The sequence below is a fragment of the Furipterus horrens genome, unplaced genomic scaffold (genome assembly GCF_987537825.1).
Source record: "Furipterus horrens unplaced genomic scaffold, mFurHor1.1.pri manual_scaffold_5, whole genome shotgun sequence".
Taxonomy (NCBI): Eukaryota; Metazoa; Chordata; class Mammalia; order Chiroptera; family Furipteridae; genus Furipterus; species Furipterus horrens.
In genome coordinates, this window is record NW_028327175.1 from 197673577 (window position 1) to 197695724 (window position 22148).

General features: G+C 52.9%; 1 protein-coding gene across 1 annotated transcript in view; it reads left to right on the forward strand.

The window, feature by feature from the left end:
- The first annotated feature begins 1200 nt into the window (after positions 1-1200).
- CPXM2 (carboxypeptidase X, M14 family member 2) overlaps positions 1201-22148 on the forward strand; it is an 83642-nt gene continuing 62694 nt past the window's right edge. The window contains exons 1-3 of the mRNA XM_090278712.1: positions 1201-1601; positions 11053-11151; positions 20523-20632. Of these exons, the coding sequence (XP_090134838.1) occupies positions 1295-1601; positions 11053-11151; positions 20523-20632 (516 nt within the window). The 5' untranslated portion in view covers positions 1201-1294. The remainder of the gene's footprint in view (positions 1602-11052; positions 11152-20522; positions 20633-22148) is intronic.

Consider the following 22148-nt stretch of genomic DNA (forward strand, 5'->3'; position numbering starts at 1 on the left):
TGCTGGCTTGAGATATGAACCCACAGGCCAAGTGCAGAGAGGCCGCCAGAAGGGCTGCGTGCAAGGCAGGGGAAGGAGTGCAGGCCGCCGGCCCAAGAAAACCCACAGGGGCCGGGCCGACAGCGCCAGCCCACAGGGCCTCAGGGCTACCACCTGCGGAGCGGGCTTCAACCACCACCAGGTGTGAGCCTGGAAGGGTCCTCCCCAGAGGCTGCACTAGGAACCCGGCCTGCCGGTGCTGACTTTGGCTGATGGCACCTGCTCGGGCTTCTCACCTGCAGAGCTGTAAGGTAATAACTACCTGTTCTTTTAAACCATAAAATTCGTGCTCATTTGTTACAGCAGCAATAGAAAACCAATGTAGAAAATTAAGAACAAGAAAACCAGCGCAGGCCAGTCCTCCCAACTTCCAGCCCGAAGGACCAGCACAAAGATGTCCAAGGGCAGCAGGTACCCTCTCAAAGGCAGTGAGCTCCGTCCTGCCTGCCACGCGGTGGGCGTGGGGGTGGGGGTGGCTCTGGGCAGGAGCTGCTCTTTGAATGAACCCAAGTCACCTGCGACAGCCCCGGCAGCCCGCGGATAACGCCACTTTTTCACTTTTCAGTCCCACAGAGTCACGTTCCCAGATGGGAGCAGTGATCCGCTGGGCCCAGGCCCCATGGACAAAACTTGCTCCTCTGAACCCTGGTGACCTGCGGGCTCAGGAATTCCATCACAGCTCCTGAAATAGGATGAGGGTCGGGGTGAGTGGAGGATTTTATGGCCAGCAGGGAACGTGTGTCCTGGATAGATTTCCAGCTCCAATTTGCTTAAGGGCCTTCTGATCTCCCTTCATGGTTCTCCAACGTATAAAACAAAAGGAAGGGGCACATTTTCTTCCAGATGGGAGCCCCTGTGCCTCTCGGGGGAAGCGGGCGCCCAGCAGCGCAGCTCCTTGGCCAATGTCCGGGTTTTGGGAAGGGAGAAGTTTGAAGACAGTTCCTGGGATGGAGACGGCTCAGTACCTGCTTCCCGGCCGGCAGCCTCGCAGTTGGCGCAGCGGGCTCGGTTGGCGGGGAAAGGGAGCGAAGAACGAAGGGCGGGGCCGGTCCCCCTGCGCCCGCCCGCCCGCCCTTGGCCCGGCCCAGCCCGGCCCGGCCCAGCCCAGCGGGCCGGTCACACGCGCGCCGCCGGACGGCTGCCTCCTGCGCCCCGTGCGCAGCGCTGCAGTGTCCCGCGCCACTGCCCCGCGCCGCCGTCCGCGCCCGGCTCTCCGGCCACAGTGACCCTGCCTAGGGCGCAGGGCAGAGTGGGCATGGCCCGCCGGGGGGCCGCCGCACGGGCGCTGGCCCTCGTGCTCCTGGAGGTGGCCCTGGCCGGGGTTGGAGCCCAGGGAGCAGCCCTAGAGGACCCCGACTACTACGTGCAGGAGATTTGGAGCCAGGAGCCCTACTATGCGCGCCCGGAGCCCGAGCCCGAGCCCTTCTCGCCGCCGCTGCCTGCGGGAGCTGGGGAGGAGGCACGGGAGCTGCGCCCGCCCGAGCCCAGGCCGCCCAAGAAGGCGACCAAGCCCAAGAAAGCTTCCAAGAGGGAGAAGTTGGCTCCGGAGACGCCTCCGCCAGGTAAGTAACTTTCTGCGCAGGGGCGGCCCGAGGGGGTGTCCGCGCCCGTGAACCCTCACCCAGCAGTGGCTCGCTGAGGCTGAGGGGTCCGCTGGCTTCCCTGTCCGTGTGGCTAGGATGAGGGCATCCCCCACCCCCCGTCTTTAGAGACTGCACTGCGCACCCGCTGGCCCCTCGGAACTCCCCAGAACTTAAACCTGACCAGCAGCCTCCTGGGAGCCCTGCAGTTGGGGAGCTGCCCCGGGGAGCTGGCTACCTCTTGCACCAAGTTTGAAATGTACTGAGCAAAGGATCCTTCTGCCCGACTCTCTTCCTTCTCTGCCTAGTTTTCAATCTTCCTACAGGGTGTTTTTTGGAGAGTGAATTTTGGATTTGGGGATGTGAAGGGCTGGTGTATTTTGGCACAATGGCCTTCTGGAGACAGCTCAGCAGTAGGCCTTCACCCAGCCGGAGTCCCCTCGGCTGCCTCCCAGTGTCCCGCCTTCTGTGGGTCCCTTGAATCCTCTGCCCAGTGAGGACAGGATGGCAGAGCCTCTGCTGGGGACCCTGGTGCACCCCGTGGAGAGGGCAAGCTGAGGACACCGGGAAAGGCCGGCAGCCCCGGCAGCCTGGGGTGCTGCCGCGTCCATCCATTTCTCCACCCCTCTGGAATCCACCTCCAGCTTCTGCCAGCCTGGACTTGGGGAAATGACTTCCATTCTGTTCCTTATACTCCCTGTGAAGGGGAACTCGCTCTTTATCGGTCCAAATGTTCTTTGCTCAAATTGCAAAGGGCTTCTGTCCTAGTATTTCAGGATTGAGGAGTGGCTTTGTAATGGCCTTCCTTGAAAGGAGATACGTGCCCGTGGCACCTTACACAGCTCCTGGCACGGAAGGAATTGCCGTTGTTTGGCTAAATTGTTCATGGAAGTCTGCAGGGAGGCAGGGCCAAGGAGTGGAGCTGGGGATACAACTCTTGAACGTGTGGACCACGTAGGCTGTCCCTTTGTGTGGGGCTGCATGCCATTTTTCAGTTTTAGGCAACTCTGCGAATCTGTTAGTTGTGTAACCCTGAACAGAACCATTCAGAACTTCCAGTATTTTCTACAGAATTATAAAAATTAAGATTTGGAAAAGCCGCAGTGGATTAGGACTGGGAAGAGACACTCATACCCACTCCATGAGGAGCTGTATGTATTAACTGTCTCCTCTGATTCTCTCAGGGGCTCTGAGGGTGGGCACTTTTACTCTCTTTGCAGATGAGGAACCTAAGGTTCTGACAGTTTACTAACTTACTCAGCATCGCTCGCTGGCTTGGGAGATTTGAAAGCCCTTCTCCTGTGGTTTTCAACACAAGGCTCTTTTTGTTTGTTTGTTTAGTGGTTTGAATCAAATTTGCATGTGTTTTTATTTTAGTGTTTTCTTTTAGTGAAAGACACATATATCAGGTGCTGGTATTTACTGGGGGGATGGTGGGGAGGAAGGGGTGTGTGGAAGAAGCTCCAGGCTGAGAGTTTGAGGGCGGCACTGAACACCCAGGTCTGGGGCTGGGCCCTCAGCTTCCCAGACCACCCCACCTCCTCATCTGCAAGTAGCAAGACTGGGCCTGCTACCTCCCTTTACTTTGCTAATTGTTCTAGAAGCTTTTCAACAAAACCTCCCATAGTGTCACTGCGTGGCTGTGCTCGTCCCGCTGTGAACCATTCCTTTGCTCCAGGTCTTGACCAAGAACATGCTCAACACAGGTGCTACATGAGGTCCTGCGGGTAGGACAGCAAACAGCCCTGTCCCCACCTTCCTGGAATAGAAGTTGGGGGACTGAGACAGTAATGGCAGGTGTGTTGACGGCTGAATCGCTGATCCCCAAAGTGAAAATAGGTCCTCAAAAATTCCAAGCTCGGCTCAGACGCTCAGCTCAAGGCCTCCGAGAGGGCTGCCTCCAGGCCTGCCATGTTTCTGATGGCTTGTGGGCGGCTTTTTAGAGCACCCCCAGCTATGGCAAGCCAAGTGTGGCATTTATCACAGGCTTTCAACTTCTGTCCCTTGGGGAGGGGGGCAGGTGCATGTGACCAGTGCAATCCTTCACCCTGGACCCCAAGTGGGAGGGATTGGGTTAAGAAGGACCTTGCCTGAAGGAGCCAGTGTTAGTTCTGTGCAGTTAAACTGTGTTAAGAGAAATCATTTTTCCCCCTGGAAGTGGCGGCTTGATGTATGTATTGTTCATGATGTAATAGATGCATTCATCTCTGCATTGGACCGTTTCATAAGCAGGTGCCATCATATCTGAGGAAGGCATTTATTTATAGAGGAAGAAGAAACACTGCGCCTTGGTTGGGGTGTACATTGTGAATGGACTTCAGGTGCCGGCTCTGCTGGGTGGATGGTGCATGCTACGTATCAGGCACTGCCAGGCACTGAGGCAGGCGTGAGAGGTTAGATTCAGAGGTGAATACGAATGTAAGAATATATATAACTGATTTAAAAGTCTATTATGTGCTTTGTCTTTGCAGATGACAAAATATTTTCCACATAGCCCTTGTCTTCTTCTTTCTTTCAAGATTTTATTTATTTATTTTTAGAGAGAAGGGAAGGGAGGGAAAAAGATAGGGAGAGAAACATCGATTGGTTGCCTCTCGCATGCCCCCAACTGGGGACCTGGCCCACAACTCAGGCCTGTGCCCTGACTGGGAGTTGAACCTGGGACCTTTGGGTGTGCGGGATGATGCCCAACCCACTGAGCCACATCAAGTCAGGGCCAGGTAGTCCTTGGGTTGCATGAAGATTGCGCGCAAGGGAAGATAGAAGGCAAGTGTTCTGAGTGTTGGGGAGTTCCGTCTTCATCTCACAGGAGGGCCGACTTAAGGAGCCAGTGGCCTTGGCGTTCATTTGATTGCGGTGTGAGTTTTGCCTCTGACCCTTGGCTGCCCCCTCATCCTACCACCGAAATCTGCCGTGGACGTCAGCATGGGGGTTGGACAGCTGACTCCTTTGGTTAATTGAGAGCATTGCAGGAGTGGCTGATGACCAGAGAAGTGGAGCCCTGACATATGGAGTAGACTTGAATTTCAAAAAATTTTACGTCTTTATTTTGAAATAATGATAGACTCACAGGAAGTTGTGAAAACAGTGCAGTGAGGTCCTGTGCACCCGCCGCCCGGCTTCCCCCAGTGACGGCGTCGTTGGGCTCTATAGTGCCGGGGGGCTCTACCTTGGCAATATTGCCCTTTGGGGCCAACTGTGTACGTGTATGTGGAGGAGGCTGTCCTGTGCACGGTAGGATGTTTAGCAGCATGCCCGTCCTTGATCTGCTAGATCCCAGTGGTACCCACCCCCCAGTTGTGACAGTGTCTCTAGACATTGCGAAAAGTCCCCAGCGGGTTGAGAATCACTGCTATGTACAATATCAAGACCATGAAATTACATGGGTTCAATACCGTTAACCGGATTACATACCTCATATTCTAGCAGTTTTTACGTACACTCTGTGTGTGTGTGTGTGTGTGTGCGCCCGTGTGCGTGCATATGCGTGAGTGTAGGCCTCTGCAATTTTGTTACACATGCAGATGTGTGGAACCCCCCCCCCCCCATCAGGACCCAGAACTGTGCATCCTTCTCTGAGGCGGAGTGGGACCCAGTATCATCCAATCTCTGAGCTCCTCATTGTGAACGTCAGTTCATCCCAGAATCTTAGAACTTGTAGGAAACCAAGAGGTCAGTGAATCTTGTTCTCTGTAAGATTCCCGCCGTGGTTGACTTGGTTTCTGCTCAACCCTTCTTCCGGTGGGCTCTGCCCACCTCCCTCCCGTGGAATGGCGCTGACTGACAGAGTGCTGGTCCTCCTCAGGACCCGACATCCTGCTTCGCTCTAATTCCACGTAGCCAGCTATTTCTGGCAGAATCCGATCGTTTCTAGATGTCTGGGCCTGGAATGCGTTGGGGTGCAGAGAGTGAGTCTCAGGTCCCATTTTCATCAGGCCAGGGTGAAGAGCAGGTAAGGGACCACATTTAGGGCATTCCAGTGGGTTTGGGGTGTACTTACTTTGCATGTCATCTCCAAGTTGGTGACCTTGGTTTGCGGCCATACTATTTGTAGGGAATAGAATAGAACAGAGAAGTACATCATAGCTACGTATTTTACCTTTTCTTTTCCAAGTGGCAGTAAAAAGCAAGTTAACTAACAAGACCCTAAAGAGGCAACTTGAAAGTATCTTTCCCTCACTCCTCCATTGTGCCTTGCATTAGAAGTGGACTAAGTCATGTAGGCTTTACCTTTAGGGTTTTTACCTGCCTATTGCTCTCCTCAAGGATGGGGACAATGTGCCGTTTGAATATGTCCGTTTCCGCATCTCATTCCAGTCCTGGTCCGTGGTTCCCAGCAGGGGACTTTGCAGAGCGGGCAGTGAGCCACGTTTGCTTGTATGTCTGTGCCCAGAATCTGCGAGTTTGCATTTTGTGCCGTGTTGTGCCCAGCCCGCGGGGCAATAACCGAAGAGTTGTTATTAGAGTATCCTCGTTTGTAAACAGAGCTCTTTCTGCGTGTGCTCTAAGCTTGTTTCTGGAAAGAGCGTCCCTTCTCAGCCTTGCTGTGCTCTCTCGGGCTGTCTTGCTTCACTGAGCCTTCTGATGGGAACGTCTTCTCTTGGGCAAAGCTGGAGGCTGAGGATGGGGAGAGTGTGTCAGTAACTATTTCGGCGTGTATCTGAACAGCAATCACAATGCTCTCAGCACATGTAAACAAGGAACAGGAAACCTCTATATCACGATATTACTTGCTCACTTGAAGAGTTAAATCAGAAGCGTTTTGGCCACCTGAGGGCTCTGCCGCCTGTCCCCAGGGACCAGGGGGCCTCGTCCTCAGGCTTGGAGTTTCCAGCAATGGCTCTGCCCTCTGTGACCTTCTCAGATCCCTGCCACCATACTGCCCCTCTACAATCATGAAACCCATGAAGCTGGGGTATCTTTTGGTGACCTCCAGAAGGACTGATGTCTGTAACTGGCTGGCATCCAGTCTGCTGCTTGTCTGGACACTCATCTGGGCACAGGGCACCTAGGGCGGCCAGTGTTACAAAACACCCTCAAATGTGAATGGAGACTCACCTGTCACAGGTGTTTATGGACTAGTTCATCTGTGCATGGCAGGTGTAAGTGTTTGGCAAAGTTTATTCAGAATTCAGAGGGAGCTGGGATCAGAATTCGGCTCTGCCACTTACGGGCGTGTGTGGCCTCTCCAAGCCTCGGACTACTCACTGTGACATGGGAATAGTAATGAGCCCCACTTCCTGAGGTGGTGTGAGGTTAGATGGGTCACCGGGCTGCCTCCCAGCCTTCGGAGGGACAGTTCAGGGGCACTTTCTATTCAGTTCCCCAGAGTCCAGAGGGTCCTGCTCAACACATAGCCTGGGTTGTTGGCATTCCCTCCTCCGCGTCCCTGTCCCTCCACTTCTCCATGAAGTCACCTCCCACAGACACTCCTGCACCAAGGCCTCGTCTGAGGCTGTTTCCAGGCTGAACCCAAACTGAGACAGGCAGGTACCCATGGTTCCCCACACAGGCCCCGGCACACCTCCATCGGCTGCTGTTACAGTCGTGGCTCTTCCTTTAAAGAGCTCCTTACCTGGTTGCACGTGAGGGAAGTGGCTATGGATGCCCAGAGGCTGGGAGCAACTGTCCCTCATACCCTGGGACCCTGATGCAGACCAAGCCTTCTGCACAAAAGCTGGCCCAGAGGAGGGTAGAGGCTGATGGGGAACACACAGGTGGGGAGGGTGGGAAGGGCTTTTGATTGATTGGTCCGTTGTTTGACTGGTTGGTTGGTTGGTTGGTTGATTGGTTGCTTGGTTGATTGGTTGCTTGGTTGATTGGTTGGTTGATTTGGCCCAGTCCTGATGAAAGACTTAGAAAATTGCACTGGTACCTCCATCCCAACCCCAGACCATCCAGGTCAGTGAGTAGCAGAAGTGAGTGCCTCATTCTGCCACTTATCCTCCTTTCAGGGTTCATCTGATCCCCAGGGAACCTGTTTCTGAGGGATCTTGGCAGCCTGAGAGGTGGATGAGGACACAGGCCATTCCCTCCCTACATCATGGGCCTTCTGCTAACGCCAAGTGGAGCACAAATTTGTAGCTACTGTCATTCAGAATTTTCATGTTCACCTGCAGAGACCTGTGGGCTCTCGTGGGCAAGGTTCTCTGCAGGTGTGCGTGGGTGATGGTGGTTTAGAAAGCTGTCATTATTGCCTGTCTGGATGCCCTGAGGCTGCATTTCTGGGGCGCTCCTGAGAACCCCTTTGCATGGAGCGAGGCCTCCCTCCTCTGTGGGTCCCTCAACAAGAGGCCGGGAGCTTGGGGCCCTGGGCAGAGCTCTTCACAGGAGGGAAGGCAGAGACAGTTGGGCTGGAATTTCCTGGGGAAAATGAAAATATGCAGCAAAGAATTTTTCAATTTCTGGGGTTTGCTACTGTAAGCTCCTTGTATAGAGAGGGAAAAATTTGTTTCCGATCGATCAAGGAGCATTCTATTTATCACCACAGACCAAAATAGAACCTGAGGCCACATTGGCAATTCCGTTTTGCTACTTTTAAGGAATTCAGTCCTGTCACGCAGCCCAGATGGAGCTGTTGGTTTAATCCTGGCTCCTTCTCTGTGTGCTGTCTGCACTCCACTCTCTTCTTTCATCTGGACACACCATATGCTGCCTTTCTTGCTCTAAGAGAGGAAGGGGCCGGGAAGGGCCTAGCTTGGAGTCAGACTCCAGCTCTGCTTGGTACTGTTGGTGACCTGGGGTGGGTCTCTTCCCCTCAGAACCTCAGTGTCCCCACCTGTAAAATAATGTCCATAGCAAGCTTTCCGCTCTCACTGAGTACTTGCCAAGATCTAATGTTATAATCCATGTGGCAATGCCTCGCGATCTGTGAATCACTCTCCACACGTCGGCTGTTGTTTTTTTTCAGCAACTGGACACGTGCTTTGTGATGTGAGAGACTCTGTAATAATGTGACTGATGAAAAGACAGAAGCTGTCTTCTCTTCCGTGAGCGCTGCCGTCAGGCCTGGCCCGAGGTGCTGACATGTGACATATTGTTTGTTTCCTTCCTGTAACTGCCACTGAGGCCAGTGCCACGTCTCCTCGTTTTACTGATGAGGGAACAGGGCGCGGAGAGCCGAAGTGTGTCGCCACGGACACACCGCGGTCCGTGCAGCGGCAGCCCCTGGAACCAGACCCTGAGGCCTGTGGAGCTTCGAGAGGGTGGCTGGGCTCTGCCTCTCTGTCACGACCTTCAGAGCTCCTGTCCTGCCCCCGCCCCCCATGGCGGTCCCCTGGGGAATTGACCTCTTGGGGTTGTAGCACATGTGCCCACATCTGGGCCTTTTCTTGGATTCCCAGCGGAGCGGGGACGTTTTGGTCACGGGCATGGATCCGGCATGCGGGAAGTGAGGCTGAGGGTGTCGCAGGGGCCGAGGTCCCTGACTGTCACTCCCCTATTGGCCGTGGAGGCTGCAGAGAGGTAGCCCCGGCAGAGAGAAGTCACGTGACGAGCTTCCACCTTCCAGGGAGAGTTGGGATGGAACATTCTTTCCCGGAACTTCAGCTTTTCCTCACATATTTTATAAAAATCTCTCCCCATTGACACCTTCTCTTTCTGCGAAAGCAGACTCCACGGTCACAAAAGTCATGGCACTGGTTTTGGCAAACGGTCAAGGGCTTTACAGACCCAAGGTCAGACTCTTTCAGAAGAAGCCACCTTTGGAGGTCACTCTCTGTGACATTTCTACACATAGAAATAGCACAAAAATAGCACAAAGGCCCAGGCGACATCTGTCTGATGTCAGACGCCTTTCTGCTCTGGCCTTTCTGGACGGTTGGTTTCTTGATGTCCTTGACCTGAGGGAGACACTAAATGTTGTGATTTTTTAGCCTGTGTGAAAAATGAGCAACGTGTCCGGCTGGCATCACCCAGAATGCAGCGGAGGAAAGGGGGCCCTCAGCTGGACCCCGTGTGCCCTTTGAATTTTTTTGTAGATGTAAGTTTTTCTTGATAAGGGTCATTTTTTTCTTTTGGTGATTGTAGAACAATCTGAAATCATTTCCTTAATTGACACAGTCCAATTTTGGTATTCCAACTTGCTTTATAAAGTCCAAACTAAGTATCTTTCTCCACAGAGCTGCTGCCCCCACTCTGGTCTTTGTCTGTTTGGTCATTGAGTGACTTCCTGACTTCCTTCCTTCCTTCATCAAGCTGACTATCTATCAGATTCTGGAGACAGAGCAGTGAGCAAAACCAGACGCAGTTCCTGTCCCCGCAAACAGACCAACATGTGTTACACATGTGTGATGCTGCTACAGAGCACAGGTGTGCAGAACTGTAGTGGGCCTGCGGGCACGCCCCCCAGGTCCTCTTTCCTGCACGCACTGCGATGGCTCACGGCTGCTCCCATCTCTGGAGTGTTGCCCTCGGCAGGTTACATAGTTTCCAATTCTCAGCCTGTTAGTCTGTAGCCAGAGCTAACCCGCCCTAGAAAAGCAGCCCCTTGTCTCACATGGGGGGATGGGGAGCACACGGTGTTCAATTCCTGCTCCAGGGGTCCCCACGGGATCAGGCTGAGTCGGAGGCCAGCTGAGAACACAGCCTTGCTTGGCTCCTTCCTCCACCCCATCCTCCTTCCCCCTCCCCGTGCCCCTCAGAGCCCGCCCTCAATAGCCACCTGCACCCGGGCCCTGCATCAGTCTCTGCAGAGAGGCCCCTTGACCTAAGACAGGTGCTGCGGAGCCATCAAAGGAGGCATTGACTCAGGCCCGAGCGCAGGAAAGCCTTCTGGGGTTGGAAACTCAAGCTGATTGACAGGCGGGGCACCAGGCAGTTAGATGGAGGGGAGGGGACGGGGCTGCAGGAGGAGAAACAGCACAAGACCTGGAGGGGAGGAAACAGGGACCGAAGGCTGAGAAGATGCCCGTGTTCCTGGAGCAGAGAGAGAAGGAGGAAGCTGGAGGGGCCGGCAGTGCTTGAGCAGGCAGGCTTCCTAGGTGTCCGGAAGGAGCCCCCCCACCAGCCCCCAGGTACCCAGCCAGGGTCTTGGAGGGAGCAGTGGGAGAAGCCCTGCACAAGGGAAACGCTAGCTGGGGCGGTCAGAAGTCCCAGTTCCAGCTCCACATTATCGATTAGATGCGACATCGCTTTCCAGGTCCCGGTGAGGGCCCAGGGCCCACCGCAGGGCAGTCTGCGGTCTCCAAATAGGACCGACCTGCCTGCGTACACTGTTTGTGTCGGGTGGGCTCATTTCCCCGGGTGTTCCCAAGACCCCGCTTCCTCTCCTCTAACCAGGAGCACTTCAGCGTCCCGGGCATGTCGCTGGGGACAGGGGCCGCAGCGGTGGAGACGGCTGCTCTGCAGAAGATAGCTGGGTTCTCACCATCCTGGGACGGCTCCGACATATGTGCACCAAAGGCATTCCCCTCTCTCTCTCTCTCTCTTTTAGGTAAAAATAGAAACAGAAAAGGCGTGAGAAGCAAGAGCCCTGAGAAGGCTGCCAATGATGATCACAGCGTCCACGTGGCCCATGGTGATGTCAGAGAGGGTAAGTGAGGCCCCGGGGAGAGCCGCGCCCGATCCCAGGCCCCTCACCCACCACCCCCGTGAGCAGCAGACTCCTGCGTGGGGCTGCCCGGCCTGGGAGTGAAAACGGGCACAGCCGCGCTCCCCTCCGCAGTGAACAGGGACGCGCGGCCAGATTTCCCCGTCACTTCTGAACGCTGAGGAGCTCTGGGCTACCTTCCCTGCCCTCCCCGTGCCTCCCCGAAGGCAAGATCATTTCCTTTCTTGTGGGCCCTCACAGCTGCCCCAGCCCTGGCCTTACACTTCTTACCCGCCAGCCAGCCTCAGGGGCTTCCAGGGTCAGAGAGCAGGTCTCCGTACTTTGCGGGCGATGCTAGTCCCGGTGTCTCGCTGCCACGGAAAAACACTGGCCCTTGAGTTACTTACCTTCGGAGGGCCGCCGCCATTAGTGGGCAAACGCTGCCCCCTGACTGATAGCCATTACTGCTGTTAACTATGCCATTACTCATATTTCTCTCTCCTACTCGGCGGATTTCAACCGCTGTGCTGCAGGGACTTTTATTTTTTATTATTATTATTTTTTTCACTGTATGGTTGCCTCTCACTCACGCCCCCAACTGGGGACCTGACATGCAACCTAGTAATGTGCCCTGTCTGGGAATCGAACCAGCGACACTTGGCTCGCAGGCCGATGCTCAATCCACTGAGCCACAGCAGCCAGGGCTGCAGGGACTTTTAAAGCGTGCCATACCTGACTATTCAGTCAGGGGCACTGCCCTCTTTCCCCTTAGATTGTCAAACTAAAAAAAAAAAAAAAAAAAAAAAATGGCAACAGCCAACACACTAGCCATCCTGATGTGAATGCCCTGTCCTGAACTGTAAATATATAGGTCATGTGATAGGGCTGCATCTTATTGGTCACGTCCCATAGTAAGTGTGTGTCTGGTTGGTTAATTCTTATATAGAAGCATACGCACCTGGTTTTTTTTTTAAAGTCACTTTGGAGCAAAAAGGGTAGGTAACTATTATTATTTTGTAAATCAATCAAAATTATACCTTTTTTGTCAAATTGGCAAAAATAGAGCCTATTTTATGGCGTGCAGCAGAATTTTAGGAATTAGTGTCTGTGTGCCATGCGAGGAAAAAGTTTGCAGACGGCTGCTCTCGGCTGCGATACCTAGGACGCTCTTCCACTAATATCGTAACAGTAAGCTCTTATTAAGCGTGGACACTCTCAGTAGCTGCCTGGCACCCGGCCTCCTGTTTTGACCCCTCCGCCTGCTCCTCTGAGTATTGTGGATACGATTCCTGCCATCATTGTTACTATCAGCATCATTATCCATAGTTTACAGACGGGGAAAAGGCCCCTTCGTTATGCAACTTATACGTGTCAAAACGGATCTGAGCCCAAGATTTTCCGATTCTAGACTTTCTCCTTAACAGCACAGCTGCTTAGAGGAAAAAGCAGTTCACAAATTTTCACTTACAGAAGCAGGATCCGTTTCCGCTGCCCTGTAAGGCCCCTGAGCTATGTAACAGAGTTGATTGTCACCAGGGGAATTGCCCGTTCCCGTAGGCACGAGGTAATGGTTCGGGGCTGTGTTTTTAACCAAGAACTCGCTGTCCAAGAAATCCTACCTATGACCAGCAGTGCCCCGTAAGATAGAAAAGGGAGGCCAGCAAAAATGAGCCTGTGCCATCAGGTAACAATCAAGAATGACCTTCCGTCTTCAAGCAGGCAGGTGTGTCCTGGGCCGAGGGGACCCGCACATCAGGATGGCATACTGAGGACCCTCTGTGTCTCTACATGGGTGGTCACAGGACTCTTCACTGTGGGTGAGCCTTGGGCATGGCTTTCTGTCCCCTTGTCCCTGCAGGCTGATAAAACACCTGCTGTTCTTCAGGATTACAGATGCTAAAGCAGCTTCCGGAGCCTTTTTTGGGTTCTTGCTGCCTTTAGGTCTGGGCCTGAGAATTCTTCTCTTTCTTGCTAACCCTTAAGTGCATTGAAACATTTAAAAAAATATTTTCCCCAAATTCTTTTTTGTGCCTTCAGCAGAACAATTGGTTTGAATTGTCTTAGTTCGTCATTAGCAGAATTAAAAGTCGTTGAAGTTTTAGGAGGCATTTTCAGAAGGATTTTTCAAGGCCCGTTTTTCTGCGCGTAGGAGCACGTGCACCCACGCAGGCACAGAAAAGTCTGAACCTGCCTCCTGCTCTGCCATAGGCACACTTCCCCACGCCCACGCTGGCCCACTCAAGACAGTCTCGCTGACCTTGACCTCTGAGCTGTGGCTGAGCGGGCTGGGACCGCTGGTCTCAAAGGCGGCCAGTGTGGCTCTGATTCACTGCGTGCCCTAGAAGTGACTTTCGTCTGTGAAACTTCCTCACATCGCTCTTCTGTTAAAGCAGAATTGAGGAATTGAGGACAACCGTGGAGGGAAGAGAAGCCGGGGCAGCCCCTGCTATGCAAATGCGGAAGGAGGGGGATGACAGCCATGGTGGTGTTGCGCACAAGGGCAGGTGGCCGGGCAGCTAGGACGCAGGCCTGGGCCAGGCGGGGGTGCCTGTGGATATAGTTCTGTGACAGGACATGCACTTGGCTGAATTATCGGTCTAGGTCTTCCCCTCTCCCTAGGTTCACACCCTTGGCTGTGCAACTCCTCAGTTCCCTTCACAAAAGGTGAAAAAAGCCCCCTGACTTTGTGCTGGGCCATGTCCCTGTTGAGCCCAATAGATTAAGACAGAGTGACGAGGTAAAGTGACAAGGTGCCCTCTGAGCCAAGGACATAAGAGGCTTTGCTTGTTTCCATCAGCTTCTTGGGCCTCTGCCCTTTTTATGAAAATAATGTGTGCACTGGGCCACTGGTTCAAGGAGGCTGGGGGATGAGTGGGCAGGTACGCCCCAATCTGCAGCCAGGGGTCACCACCTGAGCCCAGCCGGTCTGTAGTCACTTAAGAAACACTTGTTTATTATGTGCTACTAAGAGTTGGTGCTTGCTTGTTATCCAGCAATAGCTGACTAATACAATGAAGATAAGGAAGGGCCTCGTTTTTTAACAACAGGGCATAGTGTTCTAGTCAAAACATGTTCTAGAATTTAACCACCTAATGATGGGCACTGAGGTTGTTCCCAGGATTTTGCTGCTGTAAACAGTGTTGCAGTGAAGTGACCTTGTGCCTGTTGGCTGTGCACTGGTTGCCCCATGATTCCCTACTCGGCATTCAGAGCTCCTGTCTGCCCCTGCCTTCCTTTCCTCCCAGCCACACAGGGGCTTGTTTCTCCCTTGTCCCGTGCTGAAGACGTGGCTCACGTGTTTCCGCCACATAAACCAAACAGGCGCCTAAGTGGGTGATGCCGAGAACAGCTTTGGGTCAGGCTCTGCCCACACAGGCTGTGAGACTCTAGGCAATCTGCTCCTTCTCTGTGCCCCAGTTTCCTGCTCTAGAAAGTGGGGACAGTCACCCTTTACAGAGCTATTGTGAAGATTAAATAGTGTCTGCGGAGCATATCACACACAGTATATAATGAGCCCTCAGCCATGATTTTTCTCTGCTATGTTGGGACGTTTTTTGTGCCTTAGTTGTAGGAGTTGGCAGACACTTTTAAAGGATCAGATCATAAATAGTATATGCTTTATTGGCCAAGACACAAAATCAAGGATATTAAGTAGGTACTTAAAAAACGGTTTAAACTACAACCATTAAAAAATTATATAAAACACCCTTCAATCATGAATCATCCAAACACAGATGGTGGGCTGGATTTGGCCCTCACACAGGCTGTGGCTTGTGAACTTCAGGGTTCTGCAAATGCTGTCTCCAGGAAGCCTGCCTTGATTGCCTCTCTTTCTCTTTCTGTACCTCTTCCTCATGGTCCCCATCTTCTCCTCTCTCACAGCTCAGTGACTTATAGACATGGCTGTTCTGTTCTGGGAGGCTAGGAATGCTTAAGAGTGGGGTCCCGGTCGGATCCATCTCGGAACATGCCCAACGTTTTTAGCAGCACGTGACAAGAACGGCAAACTGGTTCACTGAGTACCTGCACTGTGCCGGAACGAGTCTTCTGGGGTGTAGAACAGGTGTCCCACATATGTACATGTGGATTCAGAGTGACTAGACCGCAGGGCTAGCCTCCACGCAACATGGTCTGTGACCTGTAGGAAGAAAGCATGATTTCCAGCCATCATGGAAGTTGGTGGTTTTCCCAAAGCCATACCAGTTGGTGAGTCAGAACTCAGTTCTGCTGCCTCGTGCGTGGCCTGGGTGAGGCCTCAGCAGAGTATCCTGCTTGGGGATTGGCCTACTTAGTGTGTGTGTGTGTGTGTGTGTATCAAACTTGAGGCTTTTCATCCAAACCCTATGTGTCTCTCCGCATCACTGCACAGCCAGATGTTCTCTGGGGCTCCGCTCTGGGCTTCCCTCAGACATCTGGCACAGCTGTTGAGGGTCATGGTGTAACCCCCAGACTCCTGATTCTGGATGGGGAGTGGCTGATGTGACCTTGGCTGCCCTGGCAGATGCGGTAAAAATGACCGCATCTGTATGTCAGACTTCTTTGGAAGTGAGGGGGAGGTGAGGGGCAGAACTGCGACAGAGTCACACCCTCTTGGACAGAACCTGGGGAGGGAGCCTGAAAAATGCCTGTCCAGAAAATGGAGGGCTCCCCCACCTTGCGGTTCTCAGTCTCTAAAATGAAACCTGTGCCTCCTAATACTTTTCTAGCCTTCCTTCCCAATTTGGAGAGATTTATTTTGGCCCCTGGGTTCACTGCTGCTCGCAGTAGACACACTGAGTGATGATTAAAACCAGGTGGGCAGTGTGGCCAGCAAGCCTGCAGGCTCCACAGGCCTTGGCCCAAGGCCACAGCCCCAGTCCACTTGCCAGCATAGAAATACCTTCCAGACAAGGGGTCAGGGGACAGAGCTCTGACGGGCTCACCAGGGCCCCAGGGTGCCTCTAAAAGGCTCTGTTCATTTCTGTCACCCAGTTGTCCCCAAGTATGGTTCTGGCTCACCAAGATCACATGATTGTGTTTGCAGGGGAGGAATTCCAGCGCTGCAGCTCTTCTGAGTCATCACGACAAAGGCCAGCATGTGTGGTTCTCTTGCTCTTGGGTTTTGGTCTTGGGACACCCTGTCCTTCTGTCTGCCCTGTGCTTCTGTCACGAGATCCTTTTTATTCTGTGTGTCTGGCCCTGGGATAGATTTAGCAGAAAACCCAATTCGCCACATCATACCCTAAAACTAAAGAAAAAAAAGAAAAGAAAGAAGTTTAACCTATTGAAGTGGAAGCTGTACTAAAGTCGATTTTTTTCTTGGTTTATTAAACAGTTTGTGAAAGTAGTGAATGCACCTTGTAGGATATTTGGGAGACATAGAAAAGCACAAAGGAGGACATAAAACAAACCCACAGTCTCTTCTTTCCTAGGTAACTGCAGTCAACACTTTGGAGTCTGTCTCTCCAGTCTTTTCTCTTTGTGCGTGTGTGTGCATGTGTTGATTTATAAAAGCTCTTTGTATATGAAGGATAAGACACCTCCGTTTATACATTGCTGTAGAGTGTAGTTAACAGACCTGGAGTCAGACTGAGTTGAGTTCAAAGCCTAGTCCACCGCTTACTAGCTGTGTGAATTTAGCCATATAATTTAACATTTTCGTTCCTCCATTTTATCAAATATAAAATAGAGCTACACATAGGATTGGGATAAATGTTAAGTGAGGTACCTTGAACAAAGCACTTGTGACAGTGGCTGTTATATAATGCGTGCTCAGGAAGGGTTAGCTGTTGCCTTATTAAGGTTCCACTGACTGAGCTTCGTAGCAGCCCTTCCCGGGGGAACTCTGTTAAGTGGTAAATAGTGCAGGTGTCACATGGCCATGGAGGACTTCATGAAAACGATAAGCAAGCGACTGAGGTTGGAGAAATGCTATTTCAAACCAATAATTCCTTTTGGGGGGGCTTTATAAGCAATACAAGGGGGAGCCCCAAACCCCAGAATTTATAAAAAATTGTGTGTTTATTGTTACATGTTTAAACTTCAGTCACCTTCAAAACAGTCTCCATGTGATGCAATACACCCATTGAGACTTATTTTCCACTGATGCCTTTTAGCGCTTCTACTGTTTTTAGTTTCACCTCTTCCACATCAGCAAAATGTTTCCCTTTGAAGACTTTTTTCACCCAGGAGAACAAAAAAATTTTGCTCAGGGCGAGATCCGGTAAATAGGGAGGGTGGAGCATGAGGGTCATGCTGTTTTTTTGGTCAAAAACTGCTGAACACTCAGCATGGTATGGGCAGGTGTGCTCATAAATCACTCATCATGAAATGGGCAAATGCCTTGAAAGAGTTTTCAAAAAAATTCACTGAAGCCAAACGCAGCCTCTCACAACAACGCCAGCTGGCACACTGACCCAGATGGCTTCCTAGAGCACTCACCTAGCGGGGGACGCCTGTACTGCAAGGGGCCTGCCTTCCAGAAGATAATTCTAGGGTTTTTGGGGTCCCCCATTGTATAGGAGAACAATTTATTTTCCATGGTGATGCAGACACGGTGATTATCAGGTATATTGGGTCATAATACAAATTCATTAATGTATTAGGAAATGTCTCAGAAGACTTACCTGCGAGCCTTAGACCAGGGCCAGGGGCCCTCTGCAGTCCCGTGGGGAAGGGCATGGCTACCTTTTTTTTTTTTTAAGTTCTCTAGGACATTCTGATGTTGGGGTGGGGGGAGTGGGAACTGCTGTCTAGAAGAGTCCAATGGTGCTGGTGATGCCTGCCGGGCCTTCTTGGACAAGCGTGTCATGGAACTTTCTCAGGACGATTAGATAAGGCTGAGATTAGCTCCTTCCCAAGACCCAGAGCAAGGCGCCCCTCTGGGGAGCCGGTGACTTCTGAGGCTGGCACAGAGCCACTGGGACCACAGTCCCCAGTGCACCAGGAAGCTGCCTGCACACTCTCATGGATCAAAGGGAATGTCAAGTTCAGAAAGGTGAAGGAAAGAATGTCAGGAGTCAGAGCTCCTCGATTTATAGGCAACAATGAAAGCTCCAGCGGAGGAGCTGGCAGGGCTCTGGAAGTCCTGACGAATTCTTCGGTCCGTTTCCAGCCGTGATCGCAGCAGGCCCGCTGGAGCCTAGCTGCCCGCTGCCAGCGGGTGACGCTGGGTCCAGCTTCCCTTCCTTTCTGCTGGGACCACAAACACTCCACACAACTTGCATTTGTGTTACACGCTTGAGTTTCCAAGTCGAACGGAGGTGGCGTAAAGATTGCGCCTGGAATTCTATGTCACCCTCAAGTTTCAAATTCCAACTTGGACACCTCGTAGCTGTGTAACAATGTGAGCCTCCTGGAGTCTTAGTTGGTTCCATGCAAAATGGTTTCTCGTGGTCGTTATAAAGGTGAAAATGTCTTCAGGGGGTCTGGCTCCCGGTCCTTGCCTGCACGTTAGCCATGTTGCTCCCCAAATCACTATCCTTTTAAAGTCCTTTTAATGACTTGACTCTCCTAACCGCTTCCCTCCAGACAGATTAGCTGTGTTGGGGTGAGGTGCTGGGATCGAAGCTCTAGATTTAGAATCCCGTTCGAACGCTGTCTTCTTACTTGGCCCTGTGTTGTGAAGACCTCCATGACATTGAAAGCAGGGGACCCTCCGACCACTAAAGAGCTGGTGGGCGCGTAGGTCATTTAGAGTGAGGACGAGAAGGAGAACCAATAACTATGGGCCATCGCGCTGATACCCGGTGTGTAAAGTGGCTGCACTGCTGACACCTCTGGCGGGGGACAGATTAATGACCACATGTGTGCGTGTGTTCATGTGTGTGCATGTGTGCGCACATGCGTGTTCATTGGCGGAAGGGGGTGCAGGGGTGTGCTGCCTGTAAGAACACAGCAGAGTCGTCTTGGACGGCTGTTACTCTCGTGCCTGCAAGTTACAGCTCAGCTCCAACCTCTAATTCACGTCTTTCCGAAGTGTTCCTGCCACACTCCTTCCACGTTCTCCTCACCCACGTGCGTCTCAGGATCAGAGTCTTCTCACTCTTAGGGACAACAGAAACTTCATTGGCAGGTAAAGGGTTGCTTTGTTTTCGCCCAGCCGTCCTGAGGGGCACCCGGGGGCTGCTGTTGGCGTGGGCTGACCCAGCGCTGAGTCCTCGCTGAGTGAGTCCCTGCCGGAGTGGCTTCAGCGCCAATGCTGATCCTCCTCTTCAAGGCGACAGTTGTTGGCCCTTACACCTAAAGGAGCCTCACCAACCCTGTGCATTGCACCTTTGCCTCTGCCTGGCAAAGGTATTCATTTTCTCGTGTGAAACCGTCTCTAGCTTCTTCACGAATAGTGTGGATGGTGGAGAAGGTTTCCAGACTCCTCTGGAGAGAGCGTCTTCTGATAAGGAATAAGATCCTTCTTGGGACTGCATTTGCGAGCAGGCTCAGTGTGTGTGTGTGTGTGCGTGTGTGTGTGTGTATCTGAGCCTCCCTTCAAAGGTGTCCACGGTCAGCCATGCTGTGGATGCAGGGAGTGGCCTTTCTGGCTGTCACATCACCTCAAGAGTGAACAAGAGTGGGCGTTTGTCTGATGTGTCAGCTGACACAGCCTTGCTGGCCCGTGACAGCAGTGACCTTTGTTACCTTAGGGACTTCCTAATACTTCTCGTAGAAATAGACTTTGTTCACTTCCACTGTGGGGTTTTGCTTTCTTCCTCCAGGGTTGGATTTGAAGGAGATAGCATCACTCGGGGACTTCTAGCCCAATGGCTGGCGAGAACCACTGCCCAGGAGTCAGGAGGCCTGGGGTCTGGCCCTGGGGCTGCTATTAAATCTCTTATTTGCAGGATCATGGGTTGGCCTGGGATGATGGCCAAGGGCCCGCCCCAGGGCCGACTCTCATTCCAGGGAAGCTGGTACCAGACTGTTTAGCAGCCCTTCTCCAAGATACCAGTGTTGCCGAGAACAGAGGATGATATTTTTTCTGTTTATATTGCTTTGCACGGGCACACGCACAATGCAAAGGGCAAAGCTGCCGAAGCAAAGTCAGTTAAGTTCTGGCTAATCTGCCGAGCCTAGCCACAGGGCCGCTCCGAGATTGCTAACCAGTAACGCTCCGGGCTGAGTCACGCCGTGGAAGGACCCTTAATTGGAAACAGCCCCAGACGGTAGCACAGACAAGAGCAGAGCAGGGGTAGCAGAGCAGAAACACCCAGAGCGGAAAATTGGCACCGTGTGGATAGAAGAACCGACAATATTTGTCCGGGAACGCGGAGCATGCCCGTGTGGGGGGCCACAATGGGGAGCAGGAGTTCAGGGGAGAAGCATGCGGCCAGATTTAGAAAGCCTGAAACTTGTTTCTTTCAACACCTGTCCTTGTTTGTAACAAGCATTGTCCTTTCCAGGTTGCCCACCTCTTGGCCTGGAAACCTTAAAAATCACGGACTTCCAGCTCCACGCGTCCACCGTGAAGCGCTACGGCCTGGGGGCACATCGTGGGCGACTCAACATCCAGGTACTGGCACCCGGGGAAGGGCTCCGATCTACGTGGCTAGTTGCTCGGGTCATAGATACATCATGGCTCGCTGCGCTGGGGTCAGACACGGCACACGGCCTTGAACGTGTGTTAGCCCGGCTTCTCACCGCAGGAGAGGCATGACTACAGGACCCTCCTCTCACAGAGACAGCTCTGAGGGCCAGGATAGGTCTCCTCCTGGGGCCCCTTAGTAAAAAGGATGCTGCTTATATCAGGACTCCAGTCAGTCCACTTCCACGTGATGTGTCTGGAAAGGGCAGGAGGTGACCACCGAACACTGTGGGCGTGGGCAAGCAATGGCTTTTGTCCTCTGTCTCCTCCCTGCCGGTGCTTCTCAGCTCCACCACACCCACCTCTTCCAGGCTGTTCTGGGGCTCCCCCTAGGTCAGACCCTTAGTGGCTGTCCTGGATCTGGCACATCATGTCCCGCCTCCCTCCTTGAGACTCAGGGGCCACGGTGATCTTGGCCCTTGGGACTGTGAAGGTCCTGCACCAAGGAGGTGAGCTCCTTGCCCACTCTGTGCACTGTGCCCTTCTAGACTCCGGGTCTTTTCTCAAGCAGGCACCCTGCCTGCAGCCCCCTCCCCTCCACTGGGCACAGGCAGGGAAAAGCCTGCTTCAGCCACGGTACTCGTGATGTCATGCTCCTCTGACAATTTATAAGTGTAGCCACTTACACAACACACATTAATCTTCTGTCATTCTGGAGGATAGAAGTCTCACGGGGCTAAAATCCGGTGTGGGCAGGGCTGTGTTCCTTCTGGAGGCTCTTGGGGAGAATCTATGTCCTTGCCTCTTCAGGTTCTTGAAGCACCTGCATTCCTTCCTTCTTCAAGGTGGGCAACGGCAGACTGAGTCCTTCTGCCTCCCTCTTCCACTTATAAGGACCGTGGGATGCCATCGGGCCCGCCTGGATAACCCGGCATCACCTCTTTATCTCACCAACCTTAACTGCGTCTGCAGCCTGCATTCCCTCTTCATAAACCCTCGCATGGTTTACACGTTCCAGAATTAGCATGTGCACATTTTTGTCGGGGAGCGGCCTCGATCCCGCCAACCCACCTACGGTGATGCCTTTCCCTCCGGCTCCGGCTCCGGCTCCTGCTGATTCAGCCTCGCTCACCTGAGTATCTGCCTTCGCGCCACCCCGTGGGGCTCTCTCACGGCGGCTTCTGCAGTGTTTCCGTGCTGTTCCCCCAACTGCTTATAACTGGCTGTGATGTCCAAACCCATTTTGCAAAAGTACCGTCTCATTAAGCTTTCTGGGAGGGGGTGGTCCTTTTATCCCCGAGTTTTGGGGCCATCAAGGCTGTACTCAAGGCTCGCCACTTCCAAGTGGCAGAGTTGACCCCTGTGGTCACTGGAAATGTGCCTCTCTGGGCAGCTGCTATGCTGGGACAGGACATAGTAGACGAGGCCCCTTCCCGGGGAGGCTCACGGACTCTGGGGCATCTGAGCAGCGTGCCAGCTGCAAGCTTCTGCTCTTCCCTCCTCC